Consider the following 24,748-nt stretch of genomic DNA (forward strand, 5'->3'; position numbering starts at 1 on the left):
TATTTTGAGGCTGATACAATTATTACCACTTCACATTGATCCTGTTACTTTCTAAGTCATTTTATTTTAAAGAGACCCAGTCCTGAATTAGTCCCAGATACAAATGTAGTATACCATAGGCACTGATATTATGTGTCACTTTGTTCCAGCCTGCTTGGCCTCTTTCTAAAATTCTTTGCACAATTAGTTCTCTTTAGTGCTAAGGTAACTCAATAAGAAAATAAAGCATCAACTTTCTCTCCTCCCCAAAGCCTGCGCTGGATTCATTTACCTAAACAGAATGCAGTTACAGGCCTGATTACATCTAATGGACTATTCTAGTGGAGTTCAGAGGTTCTGCCACTCACACCTTAATTCTTGCCAGATGCTGACTAAAGCTCAGCCCATTATTAAAAGTGTTTTAATTTCGACCTGACAATTTAGTTGTTATACAAGTCTGAAAATACATGAACCCCTTCATGCCAAGGGTAGGGACTGGTGCTGAGCAGGGCTCTGGACTGCTGGAGGCAAGAGGTGAAATAGGAAGGAGCTATGCTGGAAATGAAATTAACTCTAATTACAGATATAAAAAGTTTAAATGGTGGATTTATTAGTAGATTTACCACTAGAATCTCATTTATCCAAATCTCTATTTTCTGAATACTTTGTCAGGAATCGGGTTATTTCCCTCTGCTTGGTTACACTAAAAGGTCCCCTATTTATGTGGATAAATTCCATGTTCCCCCCCTATTTAGTTAAACAGTGTTCCACTGTAATATTACCTTCTGTACGGTACTTTTTGAAAGCCTCAAACTGTTTTACAGAATGAAAATATGTACCGATATACATAACTATGAGCATGACTTCCATTTGCCTGCCACTGAAATGCAGCCATCTCAGGGGTGCAATCATTTATGTATATCTGGATTTATTAAAAGTATGCCCATTACAATGAGCACTATGTACTATTATTTATTCGGAACCCAAGAACATGCTAAGTGCCTCGCAGAACATAGAGAAGATAAAGTCCCTATCCTCAAGAACTTACAATTGAAATAGACAACACACTGATGGTGCAAAAAGGAGGCACGAATAAGCAAGCTGATCAAAGGAGTGTTAAGTACACCTTGAGTTGCACCTGGAAATGTAATCGGAAGCCAGTAGAGTCCAGAGAGTAAAGGTATGATTCATTAGAGAAAGTTTGCTAAGTAAGAAGACAGCCAGGTTCTGCAGTAGCTGAAGTTTTTGAGTGGTGTTAAAAGGCCAGGCAGAGTGCAGTTCAGAGTAATCCAACTTGGGATGTGACAAAGGCAGGGAAAACTGTGGCAAGATTTGCATCCAAGAGGAAAGGCTACAACTTCCAAAACAGCTGCAGATTCAAAAAAAGGTCTCACCCGTTGTTGCCGCCTAGGAATCCAGGAACAGACAGCAATCCCTAAGAGAATCCCCAGGTTGCCAACCTCACTAACAAAAGCAGACATACCTAAGGCTGCGTGTCTGTCATGGAGGTCACGGATGTCACAGATTCTGTGACTGTCCGTGACCTCCGTGACTTCTGCAGTGGCTGGTACAGCTGGCTCAGGGTCTGCCTGAGCCAGGCAGTCCCTGGGTTAGCAGCAGCAGCAGCAGCAGTTTGCATGTCGGAGGGGGCTCAGGGCTGTGGCAGGGGGTTGGGGCAGCACTTATCTCGGGGAGGATGGGGGCTCCCAGAAGCAGCTGGCATGTCCCTGCAGCTCCTAGGCGGAGGAGCCATGGGGCTCTGTGCGCTGCCCCTGCCTGCAGGCACCATCCCTACAGCTCCCATTGGCTGTGCTTCCTGGCCAATGGGAGCTGCGGAGATAGCACATGTGGTGGGGACGGCACACGGAGTCCCCCGTCCTTCCTTCCCTTAGGAGCTGCAGGGACATGCTGGCTGCTTCCGAGGAGCTGCGCAGAGCCACGTAGGGAGCCTGCCAGCCCTGCGAACCATCCCCCACCAGCACAGGTCCCAGGCCACTGCCCCTCCCGCAGCACCAGCAGGTGTTCCAGGCCATGTCCCTCCCCCCTCCCCCTCAGTATCAGCAGGGGGGTCGCGGACAACCCCCCCCCCGCATCCGCTGCGCCCCTAGAGCACCCCGGCCCAAGTCTTAGTTAGGGGTATATAGTACGAGTCATGGGCAGGTCACGGGCTGTGAATTTTTGTTTATTGCCCGTGACCTATCCATAACTTTTACTAAAAATATCCGTGACTAAAATGTAGCCTTAGGCATATCCCATTACTTGAAGGAGCAGATGAGATCTGCAGTGCAGTGCACTACACTACATGATAGTCCAAGACAGGACCTGAAGAATAACCTATGCAAGTTTAAATTCACCCTCCAGTTTTAAAGTTTTACTCATGCTGGAATTTGGCTAGGATGCTGCAGCTCCCCAGAAGTGCCACATTCTTTTTCGTAAGCAGAAATCATAGCTTAGCTAGGCACTAGGCACCATGCACCATGACTCCAAATCAATAGAAAGGCAAGAGCACGTAGCTGGCATTAGAACCTCCAGTGCTACAGGACAACACTTAATCAAGCTTTACTTACCTCTTCCCTGAATACCGAAGCTTGTTCCTTACAGCCAGGTAAACGCTGGACAAAGCTAGCCACCTAAAATATATAGTGGAAATAATGCAGTTAACACAGAGAGATTAATGGGACACCCTCAACTTAAAAACCGTATTTCCATCTTAGTATCTTAGTATGTTCTACCTATTACAGTTACAAATGACATCTGAAATGTCTATAGCTGAAAGTGATGTCAGCAAAAGTCTCTTTTTCCGTTTGTCTCCTCTGTGCATAGTCAATTCCACCGTCTCCCATGGAGAGTCCACCAGTTTCTCCCTTGCTGAAAAAGCCCTTACAAAACATTGACATTATTTTTAAGGATTTACAAATCAATCAATCAACCAACCAGGAGGTATGATTAAGAGGGCGCTCTGTCAGAAAACAGAACTTTTGGAAATTAAGATAATGTAAATGAGTTGACAGTGTCCCTAAGAGGCAAGATTTAGACAAGTAAATATGTATCACTTGCCCAAGGAAGGGAAACAACAGTTTACACACATGTGAAAAGAGGAAGCACTAGGGAGAGAAAGGAACTACCATTCAGTTATGGTGAAGCAAGGGAGTAGAACTACGACCAATGGGATAAAATGAGGAAAAGTTAATTTTGCGTTGAGTAGCAGGAAAACTTTCTAATGGTGAGATGTGTTCGACTGTTGAATAGTCTCCCCAGGGATGCGGTGAAAGCCCCATGAGTTAGTTTATTTAAAACTGGACTATACAGTGCACTATATGGGGGAAGAGAGAGAGTAGAAGAAATAGACTAGTTGACTTTATGTGTGTTGTTTCAGTCTCTAACTTCCATGGTTCATGGAAGATTTGTATATCAAGGCATAATTTGTTCAAACATCTCTTACTAATTGGATGCTTCCTATAGGGAATGGCTCTATTTCATAAGGCATGTTCACTTGAGTTGGTATAGATGTGACATTTCTCCCACCAATGCAAATGGACAAGCAGTTAAAAGGGACACTGTCTAATACTATTTCCTCTCTCTTCTTTTTAACTCCTGATTGCCCAACCCCATCCTCTCCTAAAAAGCACGGATACAAAATGCCACCTCCTACTGATTCTACTGTTTCTGAATTTAGCAAATATTAATTCTTCCTTCTCGCTCCCATGAGACTATACAGAAATGAAGCAAACAGGGTTCCTTCTGTTTACAGAAAACTCCCATTGATTTCATTGGAACTGTAGGTGCCCAGCACCATTTAGGATCAGGCCCAGTGTTTAACTACTATTGCCGGGCCAGCAGGGAGAGTTCTGTTTCAGAAGATCCACACAAAAAAATGGTAACTTTATACCACAAGGAAATTTGGGGTTTCTGAATGGTGAGATATGAATCCAGCAGCCTAGGTTGTTTGCAGAGTTAATTTCTCCTTGGTTTCCCCTATGGAAAATTCCTATAGAATTTAAACAAAAATTAAGACCTTTCTATAGGTTTCTGAATTGTGCTACAGAATTTAATAGAAAAATCTATACTACATGTACACGCAACAGGGTGGTCTGTCTCCTTTAAAGGGCAATGGGGCCCAGAGCTAGCCAACCCTATTCCATGATAGGGGCCCTTTAAGAAAATAGATGTTTAAGGGGCTAGCAGACAAACTGGGAAAGGGAGCGAGGGTTAATCAAGTGGCTACCCCTGAACACAATAGAAGTCAGCTATAAGGTGACTTTCAGGGGGCAGAGAAGAACTGCAAGGGAGCAGCTCCCTGGAATGGGAACCAGATCCTGGATACTGGTGGGATAGAGAAGCCTGCCTGAATCACTGCACAGGCCAAGAGAGAGGGCTGTAGAGTCCTGAATGAAGGGGAAGGACTTGTGAATCCAGGCACCAGAGCAGGAGGAGACATGTGGAAACGACTCTGCAGAGAGGCTGCAGTCGGATGGAATTGCGAGGGGATGGAGCTGGAACAAGTTGAATGGGAAGGCACCAGGAGAAAGACTGGGCCAAAGAGGAATGTACAGTATACTATAAAACAACAATTTAGACCCTAAGAGAGGGAATGTTACTTTATACTCTGGGCTGTGAAGGGTTATTTGGGAGAACCAGGAGGGAACTGAGGGCAGGGTGTCTGCAGAGCGACACCATGCCATGAGAGGGCATGCTGTGAGACCTGCTAGATTAGAATACAGTAATAGGAGGTTCAAAGGCTCTCATTGTCTAAGATCTTATGCCTGATTATGCATTCCCACTCCATCCACGTATGGAGGGGGGTCCTCCTCACATAGCTCTCCACCTCCATGAGGAAGAAGGGCTCAGGTGCTTCATGCCAATAGCCTCCCCACTCCTCTGGCCCAGCAGAGAGTACTTTGCACTGTTGGGGGCTGCCTGGGAATAGAATCAGGGAAGGCCAAGGGAAGCAATGATGCATGGCCAAGAATGAGATTGGGGGAAGCTACAGTGCCAGGGACCCAGTGGGGGCTGTTAGCCACCAGAGTTGGTTCGGAGATACAGGACTTGTGCATGGATACCTCTGGCCTCCTGCAGATCTCCAGGGATCATCAGATTTGTGGGTGGGCTCTAGGGCTTTTCCTGTGGGATGGTAAACCCCAACCTGCCCTTCCCACAGGGAAAGCCACAAAGCCCCCCACATGCTGTGTGGTGATCTCTGCGAGGATATGAGAGATGCCCATGGGAAAAGTCCCCACCTGTGGCTCTGCATGCTGGGGAAAGAAACAGGAGATCTGATCCATAGGTTTTAGAGCAATTTCTAGAGAACATCCTGTGACGCTGTCACGGAGTCCCTGGGCGATGCTCTGGAACTGTTCCCCATGAAGCCAGTCAGGACTCTGGGGCAGTCGCCTTTCTGTGAGCAGCCTGTCTTCAGGACACACAGCTCACACAGCTTCCACCTTCCTGGGTCTGACCTCGGAGCATTCAGCATCCTCTGCCCTTCCGTGCGCTTCCCCCAGCGAGTCCGCTCACGCAGGGCTCCTGGGGAAGCCAGAGGGTCCTGCCCCCCAACTTTGCAGTCAGACGTGACTCTCAGCCAGCCAGTAAAACAGAGGTTTATTAGGTGACAGGAACATGGTCTAAAACAGAGCTTGCAGGTGCAGAGAACAGGACCCCTCAGCTGGGTCCATTTTGGGGGAGGGGGAGCAGTGAGCCAGACAACCACGTCTGCCCTTCACTCCATGTCCCAGCCAGCCCCAAACTGAAACTCCCTCCAGCCCCTCCTCCTCTGGGCTTTGCTCCTTTCCCGGGCTAGGAGGTCACTGGATTCCTTTGTTCTCCAACCCTTTAGCTCTCACCTTGCAGTGGGGAAGGGCCCAGGCCATCAGTTGCCAGGAAACAGGGTGTCGGCCATTCTCTGTGTCCAGACTCCTGCACACACATGCCCTCTAGGGCTCTGCAATGATCATACACCCTTATCGCACCACCTAGATACTTAAGAACTTCATAGGGGAAACTGAGGCACCCCCACACTATTTAGAGGAAACATTAAGAACAGTCCCACTTCGTCACAGACGCTCTGTACCTTGGGGGAACACCCTGCACGCCCATGTTCACCCTTATAAAATGATTGCGTGGTATCCAATGCAAAGTTTTTCATGTCGGGTGTCTTTGGAAGGCTCATGATGCACTGAGCATTGTTGTTATAGTAATGTTATAGGTTGTAATTTTATGTATATAGTTATGAGGCAGAAAATGTGTCCCCATGGCATAAAACAAGCCCAGGCAAAACTCTCCAGGAAGAGAGGGGCAGTTCGTACCTCATCAGGGCATGTATGGGACAAACCCAGCCCAGCCTCAAAGGAACAAAGGACACTGGCCTAGGCAGCAACAAAGGATCTGTTGGACTCTTGAGTGAGTCACCCCCCCCTTCCCTTGGGGCTTGTCTACACTACCAAGTTTTGTTGACAAAACTTATGTCGACACCCATAAGTCGACAAAACAAAAATCGCCAAAGGGTGTTCACACTTGCTCCTTCTGTTGACAGATTATGTCCACATTGGGGACACCACAATTGACAGGGCGAGCAATGCACCACGGGTATGTATCCCACAGTGCGTGTTGTGGGAAGGCAGAGCTGATCGCTGCGCATCTTGGGATTCTCTCTGAGTTCTCCCACAGCCCCGTCAGCTGCCGAGAGCAGCATTGTGAGTAGCTCTGTAAGCTCTCGGTGCTGAGGAATGGCAAAGCAGCACAGCAGTCTGTCCCCCTCCCCCTGCAGCAATCTGTCCCCCTCCCCCTGCAGTCTGCCTGCTGCTGTGTTCCTAGTGCAGGGCAGAACAGGAGCAGTCCAATGATTCGCTCTTTGTTTGTTCCCCAAACGGAGCAGCACACAGATACTTCCCGGGGCTTTGAAAGGGGAGGATGCATGCCTGCAGGGCAGCAGAAATCAAAACACTGAGCAGAGCAATCAGAGCAGGCATTGTGGGATACTGGCGGAAGCCAGTTCTGTCAACAAAACAATCCACAGTGTCTACCCTGGCTCTTTGTCAACAATAAAGGGAGGGGAAAAGACAAAAGTCTGTTGTAGAGGTGGAAGTATTTTGTTGCGACAAAAGTCCCATTGTAGTGTGTACGTTCTTGCTGTTTTGTCGTGAAAAGCCAGTTTTTGGTGACAAAACTTGCCAGTGTAGACAAGCCCGTGGCCAGTTTGGGACTACAACAAGGTAATGTTCACCTGACTCTGAAGGGGGGGGCGCGCGGGGCAAAGCCAAGAGGGAATAAAGAACATGATAAAAGGGAGAGATGTTTGCCATACTCTTCCTCTCTCTTCCATTTCCATCTACAGACTTCACCACCAAGCAACTGAAGTGCTGATCAAAGGGGAGAGCCTGGCTGAAGAGCTACCAGTCAGCCTGTGATGAGAAGCATCTAAGTTTGTAAGGGCACTGAAAGTGTTAAGATCAGCTTAGAATGCATTTTGCTTTTATTTCATTTGACCAAATCTGACTTGTGCTTTGACTTATAATCACTTAAAATCGATATTTGTAGTTAATAAATTTGTTTATTCTAACTGAAGCAGTATGTTTGGTTTGAAGCGTGTCAGAGACTCCCCTTGGGATAACAAGCCTGGTGCATATCAGTTTCTTTGTTAAACTGACAAACCCATATAGGCTTGCAGCATCCAGCAGGCATAACTGGACACTGCAAGATGGAGGTTCCTAGGGTTGTGTCTGGGACGGGAGATATTAGCTAGCATCATTCGGTTGCACAATCCAAGCAGCAGCTGGCCAAAAGTGCCCACTCACGTAGCTGGGAGCAGCTTACATGCCTGAGGCTGTGCGTGAACAGCCCAGGAGTGGGGGTTCTCACAGCAGAGCAGGGTAAGTCTGGCTCCCAGAGTCGAGAATTGGTGTGGCCTAGCAGATCAGCGGTCCAGATAACACCAGGGGAACATCACACATCCTCAATGTCATGAAATTCTATAGGGCTTCTTCCATAAGGGTTGCAATGAGGTCTTAGATTTGAGCTAGGATACTGAAGTCTCCATAATTCTGGCATCTTTAATTACCCCTTTCCTCTGATGGATATGCCTTCTAGCATAGATCTCTATTATTATACCTGGTAACAATTTTGAAGGTAGTGGGACACTGGAGTCTAAGCCAGTATGGGGCCTCCCTGTAATAACATATCAAAGTAGGATTGACAAGGCCATGTGAAAATATGCAAATAGGAGCTAGTATTAACAAGAGCTTTATAATCCACACGCAGCTTGCACAAGGACAATCTCCCACAGCCTTCTGTATTAACATCTCATGCGGGATTAACTAATGAGCAATTCAAGCTCTGTCACATATTAATAGATCCCTGGGACTCGACCCTCCCAACCCTACCATCTAACTCCACTTTGAAAACATGACAGGAAGCTTTCAATAAATAATAAGCCCTCATTCAAATGACAGCTCTTTTTGACTGGTCAGTATTATTGACGGCAAGCCTTTACTTGGGTGTCTCAGATTACTGCTGGTCATTCATTTCAGCTGCTCTCAAACCTTAGAGATTAAAATAAATTATTTTTCTTTAATGTGGGTTTTGTAAATTAAATAGATCTTTAGTTTCAGACTAAAGGAGAATTTTCAGAGTTCAGAGGCACCTGGCACCAATCACTGACCAACAACTGCCTGGCAGGAAGATGTTACGAGTCCAGCTTTCAAGGACAAGCTCTAGTTAGTGTCCAGTAAAACCTAGCAAGTCCTGCTGTCTTTAGCTTCTTCACAGGCCTTTGTACATCCTGGTTCTTCATGGGAGAACTCCATGGGAGAACTCCATTGACTCCATGGGAATTCTGCAAGATTGGATCCTTTTACTGATATTTAGGACAAAATCTGATATGCCCTGTTGTAACAATTGAGGCCTAGAAGGCCTATTTTAATTGTTAGCCTAACTGGTGGAAAGTTGGTAAATGTTCATGAAGTGCCACAATGATCTGTTATATAAAACTGTTTAGGCAAAGCTGCGAGAAGGCGGCAGACAGACGGCCTTCATTTAAACAGAAAGGATCCACTGACACCACTCCAAGGACTGTGTTAAGAGGAGTGGAAATCAATTAACCAAAATTTGAGTGTCAGAAATTAGGCTAATTGGTGGACAAAATAATGAGAGGATGGATTATTCCACCCACTATTTTTTTGGAGCTGTTAAAGACTTTTTGGGGTGGGGGTTGGGGGAACCAAAAGCAAAACATTTTTTACTATCGGTGCCGTTGCAGCAGAAGGATTGTTGCCGGGACTCTAGACCTCGATACTTCAGTGGGGAAGCCTGTTCATCATTACTGCACCAGCGAGGATCCCAACCTGATACATGTGACATCCTGACATATTTTCCCCTCCCTCATGTGCTCCCTTTCTGCCCGCCTCGCTCTCCCTCTAAGCTTTTCACCTGATCCTGAAATGAACTGTACTGCACCGAACCCACATGGTGAGATGAGCCAGCTCATCCAGCTCTGCTCAGCCTGAGAAGGGCCAGTGAAGAAGAGGGACCTGACCAGACCAGACCAACCAGACTTTGGTCCTGACTGGCATGCTGAGCCAGGGTCCAGAACAACAGCTGTTATGACCAACCTTCTAGCCCAAAGTATCTGTCTGTGACTGACCACGCGCCCTGTATCCTAAAGTCAACAAAAGCTGCATTTCCCCCATCTTCACTATCCTCTCTCTTCTCTCCCTTCTGTGTCCGTCTGTTTTGTCTAAAGAAGGAAAGCAACTATCATTCCCAATTCAGAATTAAACAGCAGAACTAACTTTATTTCCTCACCAAGAAGGACTGTTTAACTAACCAATATTCACTATCTCCAAAAAGGACTTTGATAGGTTTTGATTAAGTTTCTTTTGCATAAATAATCAATTTCTCATTCAGTGCTCTTTACCTCGTTTTGATTCTTTTCCTTTTGTGTGGTTCAATCAATAAATGTCTAACCTTTGGCATGAATTTTATAGTGTTTGCCAGAGTAAGAAGCAGGCTGAACACCATTTAACATTGGACAGTGATTGGGTTATGTCAACACCTTTAACTCTTTGGGCCCATATATTCTATCAAAACGAATACAATAGCCCTTAGAAATTCTCTGGTGTTGCTATAATTGACCTCCTCCTCAAAATCCCTGGTGGTCACTGTCATAACATGTAGCAAAGACTGTAGCACAGACAAGCATAGTTTAGTGTATTCTGATGTTCAGTGCTCAGCATCTGTACTGCCCCTGCCTCACCAAGGACACATTTTTTGGCTTGTACCCCACTCTGCTCTTTTATGAAAGAAGCCTCAACATTTTGTCCAAAAGAAAAATAACATTCCACTTGTTCTATTTAAATTAGCAGTATCAGGTGTAACAATTCTTGCCCTCCCTGGTTTTGCTGGATGATCTACTGGAAAGCTGAAGTAGAAGCTTTCTCAGCTCTGAAAAGCAGGACACAGGGATGGTGAATCTTCTACAGAGAGATTTTTCTCTTGAAAGTTGGTTGTGAATTGAATTCAAACAAGTTTTCACAAAACCAAAAGAGAGTTTTAAACAATCAGACTAAGTAACCCACCCTGTCATAACTGCTTAGGTTACAGTCTCTTGTGATGTCATAATTTCTCTAGTCTCCAGTCTTCTGACGAATCCTCCAGCATAAAGAGACAAGTTGAGATCTGATTTTCATAGTGTAAAAGGCAGGACGGAAAAAACACTTGTTTGAAAATCTATGAAGCCTCTCTATGGATCATAAAGAAGCAAAAAAGGTCACAAACTTTATTTTTTCTTTGCAAGATTTTTTCACCTCACAACCCACATTGCCACGGATTTCCTCCTGCATGAGCGGGCCAGCCATCACGCTCCAGGAGTCAAGTCTCTGACACTTCAGAACTGGTGGTGCAATTCTAACCAACGCCCCAGGCATCCAAGCAAAGAGAGCTGCTCAGCACACAGCAGTGACATACTCTATCAGAGACCACCTAACTGCAGGGGACACATCCTATTTGCAAGTACTGCATCTCATAAGCTAGGACTGCAAAAATGTCTCTCTGACCGCACAACTATTGCCTCTCAGAAATCATGTCATACTGTGGCTGGTTTGGTTCTGCATGTGAGACAGGCAGGGAGAGGAAAGAAGAAGGAATCTAAGCATGCACAGCACAATTTTACGATTATCTGCAATGTAAAGTGAGTCAGCAGCAGAGTCAGGGGAGGAAAAGACCGGAGGAAGCCAGCATCTACTGTCAGCATTTTGTTTCAGGCCTGAGAATGAAAAGGGTCAGGAATAAGCGGCTGGAAAAAGATCCATAATCAGGGAAACACCACATGGTTTGACAGTAGGGGATTAATACAAAATTTTTTCAGGGACTCAAAGTAAAAACTTTTGGCTGAGCCAGTTATTTCCCTGCATGAGCCATCACTGCAAAGTAAACAGAAAAACCACTGCCTATATAGGGGAGGAAAAAAGATGTCTTCCTATCAGCACTAGAGAAAAAAGGAATGACCTGAGATTCCATCAAGCAGAACAAGCAGAAAAGGCAGATGCACAGCACTCACCTCTTCCACGGTCCATTTGGCCACGCTCCTGGCAGTGAGGCCCGAAACCTCCGGCAGCAGCCTGCAGTGCTGCTCCCAGCATAGATGGAGGCGGTGGGTCGGGCTGGAGGACAGGGAGGGCATGAAGACAGACTGATGAAGGGCCTGCTGCAGAGCAAATTCTGTGTCTGGAAACAGAAACAACAGGAGTCAGAGTCAGTAGTCAGTCCTCAATTTGAAGCAATACCAAAAAAAAAAAAAAAAAAAAGTGTGTGTGTGGGTGGGTGGTAATACTTTGAAAGGGGAGAAAGGTGGGGCAGGAGCGCAGACTGCTATTCTATGGCACACTGCACTCTGAGCATGCCCCCACAGAGGGGAAGGAAAAAACCAAAAGCAAGGCTGCCAGGCTGGCGACGTGATCGTTAGCTGTTTCTAGGCAAAATGACGTCCTGCTGCTAACACAGATGATGTTTGCAGCGTTTTATTGACAAGGTGGAGGAGTTCTGGTAACAGCATCTTTGGCTGGAAATAAATGGCACAATTCCAGTTCACAGCCCGTAACCGGCTTGCTAACAGTGAGACGCATGCCAGATGATGGCCTGGACCAACTCCCTCCCCCACAAGAGACTCTAAAGCCAGTAATGCTCCAGACACCAATATTTCTCTCCATTTGTCAAACGAGAGTGAGGCTTAAAAAAAAAAAAAAAAAATCACTCCCCCACCTCCCCCCCAACCAAATGAGCTCACTTGATAAGTGCAGAGTCATGGTCCTAAAGGGATTTGTCTGGTAATACAATGGGAACTGACGCAAAGGATGGAACAACACAGAACATGTTCCTCTGGGTTATAATGGTTAATGTTTATTGTCCCCTCTCCTCCCCCCACCAATACAAAAGGGAAGCATTTCTAAACCTTGGAATACTTCATGTAAGATTATGGTCAAGGTTAATGGTGCCACCATGTGGCAACAAAGAATTATGCTTTGCTAGTTTACTGGCAAAAAAATAAAAGCTTATAGCAAAGATACAGCTTCCTCCCTTGTCATCCCTCCAGGGCCGCTGAAAAGTGCTGGGACGGCTCTTTGATTAAAGTCCTGCAGACTTTATCCACAGAAGAGGTGCAGCTTGCCCCACGTTGCCTGGCAATGTGCCTCACCCTTATTCTGGAGGGCCACCCATAGGGGTGAGAAGGAACTGCAGAGTCCATGGGCCATTTAGTTACAGTATTGGACTTTCTACTGAGATTACCAATTGGTGCTCATTGTGGTGGTGGTTGGTGATGTTCCTGTAGAAAACAGACTGAGGGTATGTCTACACTGCAGCCAGAGGGAGGCATACCCAAGCGAGCTTTGATCTAGCTAGCTCCAATAACAATAGCAATGAGGTTGGGCAGCACCAGCAGTAGGGTGACCAGACAGCAAGTGTGAAAAATCGGAACAGGGGTGAGGGAGGTAGTAGAAGCCTATAGAAGAAAAAGCCCCCAAAATCGGGACATCTGGTCACCCTAACCAGCAGCAGCACAGGCTAGCGGCTCAAGTACATCTCAGAGCAGGGCTGTAGCTGCAGGTTACCCAGGGAGTTTGAGGAATCCCCCCTCCTTGGAGGATTATAAGAACAGGTTAGACAAACACCATCTAGGGTTACTGTAGGACAGTGTTCCCCAAAGTTGGGATGCCGCTTGTGCAGGGAAAGCCCCTGGCAGGCCCGGGGCGGTTTGTTTACCTGCTGCGTCCACAGGTTCAGTCGATCGCAGCTCCCACTGGCTGCGGTTTGCTATGCCCAGCCAAAGGGGGCTGCGGGAAGTGGCGGCCGGTACGTCCCTTGGCCTGTGCCGCTTCCCGTAGCCTCCATTGGCCTGCAGCGGCAAACCGCGGCCAGTGGGAGTCTCGATCAGCCGAACCTGTGGACGCGGCAGGTAAACAAACCGGCCCGGCCCACCAGGGGCTTTCCCTGAACAAGGGCGTCCCAAGTTTGGGAAACACTGGTCTAATATATTTAATCTGGCCTCACTGTGGGGGGATGGAGTAGATCAGTGGTTCTCAACCTTCCCCCCCCCTCCCAGCCCTCCACAACATGCTATAAAAATTCCACAGCCCACCTGTGCCACAACCACTGTTTTTCGGCATCTAAAAGCCAGGGCTGGCAATAGGGGGTAGCAAGCAGGGCCACAGGGAGCCCCACAAAGCTGTGTTGCTCAGGCTTCAGCTTCAGCCCTAGGTGGCGGGGCTCAGGGCCCAGGCTTCAGCACCGCACAGTGCAGCTTCGACTTTCTGTCCTGGGCTCCAGCAAGTCTAATGACAGCCCTGCTTGGAGGACCCCCTGAAACCTACTCGGGGCTCCACAGGGGGCCCCAGACCCTGAATCACTGGACTAGATGACCTCTTGAGGACCCTTTCAGTCCTACATTTCCGCAATTCTATGAAATCCACTGGGGGGGTCAGGAGAAAGAAAATAAAATCACTAAAAGATGGAGCACCAGAAGAAAAGCTCCAATGGAAAAAAAACAAAGTTGCAAAGAAGAAAAGGCAAGTTTCAAAGACCTGCAGTATCCTCATCAGACCATGGGAAAGCAGCACAAGAAGTAGACTTTAGTCCAGCAGAGAGTCAATGCACTCTTCATTATTAGACACAGAAATCAAAAGGGGAAAGAGACAAAAACAAAGTCAGGTCAGGCAGTGATGAGAATCTCTCTGCATATATGAGAAAATACTGAAAGAAAAAAAAATACCCCACAAGATAGAATATTCTACAGGAAGCAACCATCCCAAAATATAAAACAGGAGCTGGTTATGTCCTTTTTGGGGTGTGGAGGGGAGAACTATAAATAGTCACAACTACCCTTCCCTCAAGGGACTGTGGGATAACTTCCAAAAAGAGACATAGTGAAAGCACTATATTTTGGATTATTTTAAAACTAGACAGGGCAAAGCAGAGGCTAGATTTAGGGAGAAATCCACCAGGGGGAGCACCAGTAGGTTTAGCCCTTCTGCCCCCACCATCTCTAACTTCCATGACTGTAAGATACATGTCATATGTCAAGCTATATATATATATTTTAAAAAGCAGAAAATTACTTATTCAGAGTTTAAAACCCTCAAGCACTCAAGTGCTTGTAAAAGATTTACAAGGGAGGGTATGGAAATTCCTCGGATTTATTCACAATACTTTATTTTACTGACATCATTTTCCTGTTTGGTCACTATTTCTTACAGTGTTGTTCCATCATTGTTATTTCATGTGGCATGTTTGGTTCCCTTGTCTATTCTCTCCTTAACACTGGGGTGGTTTTGCCCCAGTGTTAATCCTTCATACAATACCTTTCCTTTATCTTTGGAGCAGGGGAGGTTAAGGTAAATGTGTGTGTGTGTGTCTGCTAAAAAGTCTGCATGTGTATGTGAGGTGTTATAAATACCACTGAGGGATGGGGGTAATAACTAGGAATAATCAGAATTAAGATTTCTGTGTTTTAAGTGAACACTGTGGGAAAAATTCCTAACTGTGGTGTAGGGATGTTATTTCACATATAAAAAGGAAGTGGCAGAAGCCAGTCTGCCGGATGAGAAGCTGTTAATCTATGAATACTGATACATAATAATGGAATGAACATTGTAAGTGACTTAGTCAATGAGATATAACTGACGTGATCAGACTGTCCTGTGTGAATGTACTGATCTGACTAAGGCTTTGTCTACACTACCACTTCTACTTCTACTGCAGTTTCCACGGTATGCATCCAATGAAGTGAGCTGTAGCTCATGAAAGCTCATGCTCAAATAAATTGGTTAGTCTCTAAGGTGCCACAAGTCCTCCTTTTCTTTTTGCAAAGACAGACTAACACGGCTGTTACTCTGAAAACTACCACTTCTGTTGGTAAACTTTTGTTGGTCAGGTGTGTGAAACAACACACACACCCAACTGACATAAGTTTCACTGGCAAAAGTGCTGGTGAGGACAGCACTATGTCGGTGGGAGAGGCTCTCCTGCTGACATATTGGGGGTGGTTTAAATATGCCAGCAGGAGAGCTCTCTCCTGCCGCTGGACACAACCCTTAATAGCGGGCTGCAGAAAGAGCAAAAAGAAAGCCACAACACAGATCTTGATAAGCAGCCTCAAGCACAGACTTGGAAGACAATGGGCAAGCTATCAGCTTCAAGGACCTCATAACCTGTCTCTAACACACAGCACGCCTCATTTTGGCCAAAGCTAGGAGGGTGGAGATCAAAAGAACACTAAACAGTTTAAAAAAAAAAACCTTTTCAGTAGGAGAAGAGGGAGGGAGCTCAGACAGGGAGACAAGCTGACAGAGAGAGAGGGGGAGAGAGAGAGAGGCTCTGTGGAAGAGCCCCAAGGGGAGTTGGTCCTCCCATGCCATGAGGAAAATGGTTAGATAAGGTGTCAGTCAGACATGCATACAGTCTGAAAAGCTTTTGTTCTAAATAAACAGTACTTTGCTTTAAAGAGGCTGTGTGATCACTGCATTAACCAGTGTTATTGCTCCCTGAGGGAACAGAATGGCAGGGTTTGAGCTTAAGACATAATGAGATAATCATTAATACACAGGGCATTGCAATCCAGGGCCTGCTCTGAGAGTGAGAGAATTGTATGATTCCACCTGCAGCCAAGTGATGGTTGGAGGCCCAAGAAAAGATGCACTACACAAGACCAGGAGGGGCTGCAGGTTCAGTTTGCTTAGTGATTGTGGCAGCCGCACTGTTTTAAAGTCAGACAGGACAAAGCCCTGACTAAGATACTATCAGGCACTGGTAGGTTAATGCATGACAGTAAATAACTTAATAGCGCTTTCCATCTCTGTTGTCTATGATTCTGTCTAAGCTGAGCCTAGCTGGAGCAGATGGATATTCTCTAGAAGGCCAGAGCTGCTTCTGGCTGGCAGGGGTACATACGACTGACCACCAAGTAAAGAGAAGAAAAAGTAAGGCATCTGCCCCAGCTTGTGCCTGTTTAGCTATTGTTTACTGGGACCTTATTACAATGTTAAATCCAGCTAAAAGCCAGGTCTGTGTGGTTATCTGAACTCATTTTTTATATTAGATCTGTAAGTTAAACATGCAGTTTGCGGAAGTACAACCAGTAAGAACTTTTTCTTTAAAAAGTGACCCACCACTTGCCTGAGGAAAAATTCCATATTCTCTCCCTTGCTCTGCTGTGGCCTCTCTTATTTTCTGAAAACTAGAACAATTTTAAAAGCCTTAAAAAAAAAAAAAATCATGAGGAGTGATTCAAAACTGCTACCATGTGATGATTGTCTGATGGGATCCATGGGAAAGCAGACAGTGACTCTTAGTCCAGCTTCCAGTGGACACATGTTTACCAAAAAGCCATCTCAGCAGACAGGTCAAGGAGTGAATGGGGAATGAACCCCCGCTCCCCCTTAGAAACGAGTTTCTCCATAAAAGGAATGAGGGTCCATCAATGGGACAGTGTCAGAGGTCAGGCTAACTTGCCTTCCTGCTTCCTGGGCAGTAGCTGTGAAGAAGGGCGTAACTCTAGCGCATTAAATCTGATACCTCCAAGAGCCCTTAACATTTGCTTTAATACATTTGTGTGGGGAGGGGATGACTAGGACTGTAGCACACACTTGAGATAATTGCCTGCAGCTAAAATGCAGCATTCACCAGAGTGAAGTACTACAGATTCAAAAGCTGTGAAGTACCAAATGGTTTGATGGTTTCTTTACCTAAAACACACACACAAAATCAACCAACCTTTCCCTTCGTATTCCTGTTTCACTAGCTGGAGCTTTCTATAGGCATGCGAGCACCCAACCCTGAAAGCATAAATCAGTTATGTAAAGGTAACAAAACAAACAATAGAGACAAATTGTTTTTCTGCAATGAGTGTTAATGGGATTTTTTACAAGAACCAAGAGCTTTCCTCCTTAGAACTGGCACTCACATCCCCTATTTCTCCCTCCACCCATCACCAGACATCTCTCATGGGTAAGTGCCATGCTGCTACATTCACAGGAGGAGATGCAGATTTGGGTCCATGGCAGACAAAGGAAAGAAATCCTCTCCCAAATGTGGGGAAATTTAAATTGGACCTCATTATCTCATTATACAACTGCAAACCTCTGGACAAACTGGCTGCTCCACAGAGCCACTGCTTCCCTTTCCCATTTCAGGTATAGCTGCTGTTGTGGGAAACTTACCCACTAGCGCACTGAAACATGCTGCAAAGTCTCACTTACTTTTTTGGTTTGGCGATGGTATCTGCAGATGATTCCTCTTCCATCAAATCCTTCTCTTGACTGTTTTCAGACTGCTCTGACAGACTGTGGACGCTGCTTTGACCCGATCTTTCACTATCTTGCATGGCAGATTTTCTAGAGAGACAATAATTTAAGCTAATTAACTCATACATTCCACTCCTCCAGGAATGCTGGATATTGTTTGACTTGTACGCGACAATAACTTCTAAGCACCAGCTCATGGTTCAAACTTTCCACTCCCACCCACTGGTTAGTGATACACAGCACTTTTCTTAGCACTGACGCAGAGAGATGATGTGAGACAAATCATCCCTCGCTAGCCCAGGCTCTGATCTCAGCAGCAGTAAGGGACCATGGAAGCATTAGTTCTGGTGCATCAAGAGCTTTAAACCTTGATACCTTTGGATAATATTTAAATGAGTTTTCACGGCTAAGTTTGGTGCATAAACTGAGTTGCAACAGATGTGCAAGACAAGGGAGAAGCAGTGGGGCACTGTAAGATTTGCACTAGGAAACTCAAACCTCCCACGAGCAGGAAATGAATTGTTTAAAACAACAGTATATTACATTTCTGTACTGCCTGTTTTCCCACAAGGGTCCCACAGCTCTGTACAATCTTTCTACGTACAGCACCACTGAAATACAGCCAGCTTGGGAATGAGGCTGGCAGCTGGGGACACAGAACAGTGCTGGGAGAGAAAGAGACATTTGGCCAAATACATTGCAATGGAGGCAAACCCTCTTCGTACTAAACATGTCCAGGGATTTTTGACATCCACGCAAAGCAGACAGAATGTTAACATTTAATCAAAAAGATCCCCTCCCACCACACACACACACACTAAATAGCACAACTGAAGCAAACTGCTGAGATCTGCACTTCTGGCTCTACAAGAATCTAGGGGCATGTCTACACTACAAAGTGAAATTGATGTATGACAGCTTAAGTTGACCTAACTATGTAAGTGTACACACTACAATGTTCCTCCTGCCGCTGTAACTCGCTCGTTAAGCCGATCCAGTAAATCCACCTTGATGAGAGGCATGAGGCTTAGGTTGACACAGTTCGGGTGACATAGTGTCTGTACAGTCACTGTGGTACTTGCATCACTGAAACTGAGTGGGGTGGAATGGGCTCTCAGCCCCCCACACTATCTATTTCAAGTCAGTGTAAGTGCTCCTGGTGAGGATGCACACCACTGACAGAAGGAGGGCTGTGTGGACAGGAAAAACAACAGTAAGCCCTGGTCTACACTAGGACTTTAGGTTGAATTTAGCAGCGTTAAATCAATGTAAACATGCACCCATCCACACAATGAAGCCCTTTATTTTGACTTAAAGGGCTCTTAAAATCGATTTCCTTACTCCACCCCTGACAAGTGGATTAGCGCTTAAATCGGCCTTGCTGGGTCGAATTTGGGGTTCCTGCGCATAACCAGCAGCCAGGTGATTTGCCTCAACCTCCCACCCCGCCATAAACGTCTCCCCCTTACTCTCACAGATATTGTGGAGCACACAGCAAGCAGTAATAACAATGGGAATATTGGTTTCGCTGAGGTCTAAGTGAGTCAGTAAACTGCGCCAGCGCGCCTTTAAACATCCAAATGCACATTCTACCACCATTCTGCACTTGCTCAGCCTGTAGTTGAACAGCTCCTGACTACTGTCCAGGCTGCCTGTGTACGGCTTCATGAGCCATGGCATTAAGGGGTAGGCTGGGTCCCCAAGGATACATATAGGCATTTCAACATCCCCAACAGTTATTTTCTCGTCTGGGAATAAAGTCCCTTCCTGCAGCTTTTGAAACAGACCAGAGTTCCTGAAGATGCGAACGTCATGTACCTTTCCCGGCCATCCCACGTTGATGTTGGTGAAACGTCCCTTGTGATCCACCAGAGCTTGCAGCACTATTGAAAAGTACCCCTTGCGGTTTATGTACTCGCCGGCTTGGTGCTCCAGTGCCAAGATAGGGATATGGGTTCCGTCTATGGCCCCACCACAGTTAGGGAATCCCATTGCAGCAAAGCCATCCACTATAACCTGCACATTTCCCAGGGTCACTACCCTTGATATCAGCAGATCTTTAATTGCGTGGGCTACTTGCATCACAGCAGCCCCAACAGTAGATTTGCCCACTCCAAATTAATTCCCAACTGACCGGTAGCTGTCTGGCGTTGCAAGTTTCCACAGGGCTATCGCCACTCGCTTCTCAACTGTGAGGGCTGCTCTCATCTTGGTATTCATGCGCTTCAGGGCAGGGAAAAGCAAGTCACAAAGTTCCATGGAAGTGCCCTTACGCATGTGAAAGTTTTGCAGCCACTGGGAATTGTCCCAGACCTGCAACACTATGCGGTCCCACCAGTCTGTGCTTGTTTCCCAAGCCCAGAATCAGTGTTCCACAGCATGAACCTGTCCCATTAGCACCATGATGCATGCATTGGCAGGGCCCATGCTTTCAGAGAAATCTGTGTCCATTTCCTGATCACTCACGTGACCGTGCTGACGTCGCCTCCTCACCCGGTATCGCTCTGCCAGGTTCTGGTGCTGCATATACTGCTGGATAATGCATGTGGTGTTTAATGTGCTCCTAATTGCCAAAGTGAGCTGAGCAGCCTCCATGCTTGCCTTGGGATGGCGTCCGCACAGAAAAAAGGCGCGGAACAATTGTCTGCCATTGCTCTGATGGAGGGAGGGGCGACTGACGACATGGCTTACAGGGTTGGCTTACAGGGAATTAAAATCAACAAAGGGGGTGGCTTTACATCAATGAGTATTTCAGGCAGGACTTCACGGAGGGTTCCAATAAGAAATGGTGCACCTAAGTAATTGTTCTTATTGGAACAAGCAGGTTGGTCTGGCCTCTGATTGATACATGGCTAGATTTACCTCGCTGCACCTTCTCTGTGAGTGACTGCAGTGTGACCTAGAGGAATGAGTCCCCTAGACAGGGGAGGGGGGAAGCAAATGAGTACAAAACAAATCTGGTCTATTTCTTGTTTTGATCCACTCCATCTATCTTTTACATCTTTGGCTGGCAGCAGACGGTGCAGAAGGACTGCATGCCATCCACATCTCATGGCTGCTCGGCAGAAGACGGTGCAGTAGGACTGCTAGCCATCCTCATCTCTTGCCTTCCTGGCAGAAGATGGTACAGTAGGACTGCTAGCAATCCGTATCGCCTGCCTGCTCACCATAAGATGGTTCAATAGGACTGACTGCAGGACTAAAGAGAATGACCTGGTCAAGTCACTCCAAATTTAGTCCCTGCACCCATGTCTGGCCAGGAGCACCTCGGACATGACGATGATGGCTACCAGTCGTACTGTACCGTCTGCTGCCACAAGGCAATGGGTTGATGCTGCTGTGTAGCAATGCAGTACCACGTCTGCCAGCACCCAGGAGACATACGGTGACGGTTACCTGAGCGGGCTCCATGCTTGCCGTGGTATGGCGTCTGCACAGGTAACTCAGAAAAAAAGGCACGAAACGATTGTCTGCCCTTGCTTTCACAGAGGGAGAGAGGGAACGGGGGCCTGACGATATGTACCCAGAACCACCTGTGACAATGTTTTAGCCCCATCAGGCATTGGGATCTCAACCCAGAATTCCAATGGGCAGCGGAGACTGCAGGAACTGTGGGATAGCTACCCACAGTGCAACGCTCCGGAAGTCGACTCTAGCCTCGGTACTGTGGAAGCACTCCACCGAGTTAATGCACTTAATGCACTTAGAGCATTTTGTGTGGGGACACACACACTCGAATATATAAAACCGATTTCTAAAAAACCGACTTCTATAAATTCGACGTAATTTCATAGTGTAGACATACCCTTAAAGTCAGCTGTACGTGGCTGTAAGTGCAGTAGCTGTAAGTCGACCTAACATAGGTTGACTTTACTGTGTAGTGTAGACATGGCCTAGGCAATTAACCCCTTAGTTCCCAGTCTAACCGGTAATATGTTTCGGTTGACTCTTGCAGCCACAGGGTTGATACACAGATTTTCCTGAATGATACTCAACTCCCACAGCAACTGCATTCATAGAGCACCATCATAAAGGCTCCCAAAGCACTTCATGATCCTATGAAGTCATTTCTCCTGCACCTGAAATGCAGTCACCTCCAGGGTGGAATGCTGCAGTGGTTTAACAGCACACAGCAACCCTGCTTGAGAGTTTCAGGACAAGAAGTAAAGAAAAAGCCTATATCCAGTTGAAAGGGCAAGGAAAATATTTATGGCAACAGAATAGACTGTAATTTCCTTACTGGAATTTGACCAGGGCAACAGGATAAAGGAGGAAAAAAACCTATTTAGAGCATGTAAACAGTGTATAAGTACAGTGTCCCATATTGGGATTGTGCAAGACAAGCGTTAGTGGTACTGTGACAAGACACCTGCTTCACCTCGCAGAACTCAGCATTCCCCGCTCTGGTGGTGGAGGCCTGGAGTAAATCAGTCCCGCTCATAGGCGCCAACTCCATGGGTGCTCCGGGGCTGGAGCACCCAAGGGGAAAAATTAGTGGGTGCTCTGCACCCACCAGCAGCCAAGCTCCCCTCCCCACCCCACCTCCTCCTCCTCCGAGCACGCCACATCCCTGCTCCTCCACCTACCTCCCAGCGCTTCCCACCTGGCCCCGCCAAACAGCTGTTTGGCAACGTTAGCATACTCTGGGAGTGGGGGGAGGAGCGGGAACGTGGCATGCTCAGGGAAGGAGGTGGGGAAGTGGCGGGGCCAGGGCGGGGATTTGGGGAAGGAGTTGGAATATTGGCAGGGAAGGGGGGAAATTGGGGCAGGGACTTTGGGGAAGGGGTTAGAATGGGGGCAGGGACGGGGTGGGGAAAGGTGGAGCAGGGCCAGGGCCAGGGGCAGAGCAGGGATTGAGCACCCACGTGAAAAAGGGGAAGGTCGGCGCCTATGGTCTCGCCCCAGACAGCTTTTACTCCTCATTCCGGTATTTACTCTTCAGTATTTACAAGGTGAGCCTCAGGGTAGGTCCCAGGAGTGCTTTTCAGCCAAACAAAAAGAAACAAATTCATAACACAAAAAGGGAATCTCTCTCCCTGCCTCCTCTTGGGAGTGTTGCTTTGTTATGTTGGCCTCTGGTTGCCAGCCCTTCCCCAAACAGTCATTAGGGGGCTTGCTTCCTCTGTAGGGAGGAGAGCAGCCTTCCCTCCAGGAGAAGCCTTTTCTCATTGTTGCAGCTTGTCTCCCATCTCTCCTTACTCTCTTACCAGAAAAGGGTTTTTTTAAAGGTCATAGGCAGCCCTTAATCGGACTCAGGTGTCCCTAATTGACCTGAGGTAACTTCATTTCAGCTCATGGAGAAAAGGGCCTTTAATGTTCTAGGGCTGATACATCTGCCTTCCACCAATGGCAGAATGTATAAGGCAATGAATTTCTAAGTCAGAGATTGTGGGTTCAAGCCCCATCTGGGGTGAAAAACTACCACTGTCTGGTGGCTCCTGCTCTTTGTCCCAGGTATAAAGAGGAGAGATGAATCCAGTGCTTTAACTGCTATCCTGTTAACTCCCATCTTTCAGTCTTGTGAGATAATGCAGACACTGGGTATCAGCAGAGCTCTGGTCAACAACAATAAAGCCAGCCTCACCTGGACTGTGGAGAGTCCTCCTGTGGGTCTATGAATGGAGCAGGAGTCTCTGGTCTCTTGGGTTTCTGGACACTGTTGCTGGGTGAAGGCCTCTCCCCACTGAGGCGATCCTGTAATGAGCTTTCTCTGTTCAGGTTTACTTCGGAATACGGGCAGCCAACTAACCTGTGTTGAAAACAAAGACAACCTCATCTAGCCCTTCCATGCCCACCCTGCCCAAATCAGGGATGCATGCACCAACAAGCCCAGAAGAGCGCAGCAATTTGGGGGACAGAGCAAGGGAAAGCATGTGGGCAGAAGACCCCTGAGGAGCAGACAGTCTGTTTAGCAGCTGCATGCCAGACATGTACAACTGGCAGTATGGGTGTGCTAGGGGGCATAGAAGAGGAAAGGCAGATCAGAGGAGGACGTGTCAAGGAGGTTCTGCTCTGAGTTGCACAGGTGACTTCAATGGGCTGACACCAATATAAATGAGAGCAGAATCTGGCCCAAAGCAGAGGTCAGTGATGAACAACTAGACTAAAGGAGAGTTTTGAGGAAGGATTTGAAAGAGGAGAGTAAAGCTGCATGGTGCACAGGGTCAAGAGAGGGTGTTTCAGGCACAGAGCAGCACAAACCCAGGCACCGGATATCTTGTGGGAGGAGGAGACAAAGGGAGCATCAAGGTGAGCTGATCTGACAAGCAAAGTGAAACTGCAATGTCTAAAGTACAAAAGAGTGAATTTCCTAACAAGAAAAATGATGAGTGAAAGTACAGGGTAAGCCCTCCAATGGCAGTCCCTCTTCACTATGGTACGCCCACTCCACTGCTCTGTTGGGAACAGTTTTACAAATATTAATAAATTAAGGCTCAAAACTTCTCTGGGATCTAGGTATTCTTAGACCAATTTTAGAGATAGAGAAACTAAGCTATAGAGTGCCAGTGACAGAGCCAAGATCAGAAACCATGATCACATGATTCCCAGTGCTGGGCTCTATCTGCTAGACAACACTGACTCCTTACCAATAGCTATTCTCCATTAACCTCCTGGCCTGTGCAGAAATTTTTGCACCTCTATTCTATCTGAGAATTTTGATCACTTTACACCGCATAAAAGCTAGGTATTATTATTATAGACAATAAGTAACCCTTACGTGAGGTAGGCAAGTATGATTCCATTTTACAGAGGGAGAAAATTAAGACAACAGAGAGTTTGATTCCTCCAAGCTCCCCTGGAAGTCAGTAGCAGAGCAAAACACTAACAACTACACCGTGCTCCCTCTCCCTTAAATCTTGTGTGTTGCTTTCAGGGATGTTATTTTATAAAAAGGAACAACATTAATGGCAGTAGGTGGTAGAAATCCTCATCCCACTGAAATACAATCTAGTTTCTGATACCAATAGTGCAAGCTGAACTGATAG

The 24,748-nt window shown here is 46.7% G+C and overlaps 1 protein-coding gene across 2 annotated transcripts in view; it reads right to left on the reverse strand.

The window, feature by feature from the left end:
• LOC311533116 (lethal(3)malignant brain tumor-like protein 4) overlaps nucleotides 1-24,748 on the reverse strand; it is an 80,905-nt gene that overhangs the window by 3,755 nt on the left and 52,402 nt on the right. For both annotated transcript variants that reach the window (XM_084652254.1, XM_084652253.1), the window contains 5 exons: nucleotides 23,347-23,511; nucleotides 17,718-17,852; nucleotides 17,233-17,294; nucleotides 11,528-11,694; nucleotides 2,547-2,609 (listed from right to left, as the gene is read on the reverse strand). In XM_084652254.1, coding sequence (XP_084508380.1) covers nucleotides 2,547-2,609; nucleotides 11,528-11,694; nucleotides 17,233-17,294; nucleotides 17,718-17,852; nucleotides 23,347-23,511 — 592 coding nt within the window. The remainder of the gene's footprint in view (nucleotides 1-2,546; nucleotides 2,610-11,527; nucleotides 11,695-17,232; nucleotides 17,295-17,717; nucleotides 17,853-23,346; nucleotides 23,512-24,748) is intronic.

Source organism: Lepidochelys olivacea (assembly GCF_965140295.1).
Source record: "Lepidochelys olivacea isolate rLepOli2 genome assembly, chromosome: 19".
Taxonomy (NCBI): domain Eukaryota; kingdom Metazoa; phylum Chordata; order Testudines; family Cheloniidae; genus Lepidochelys; species Lepidochelys olivacea.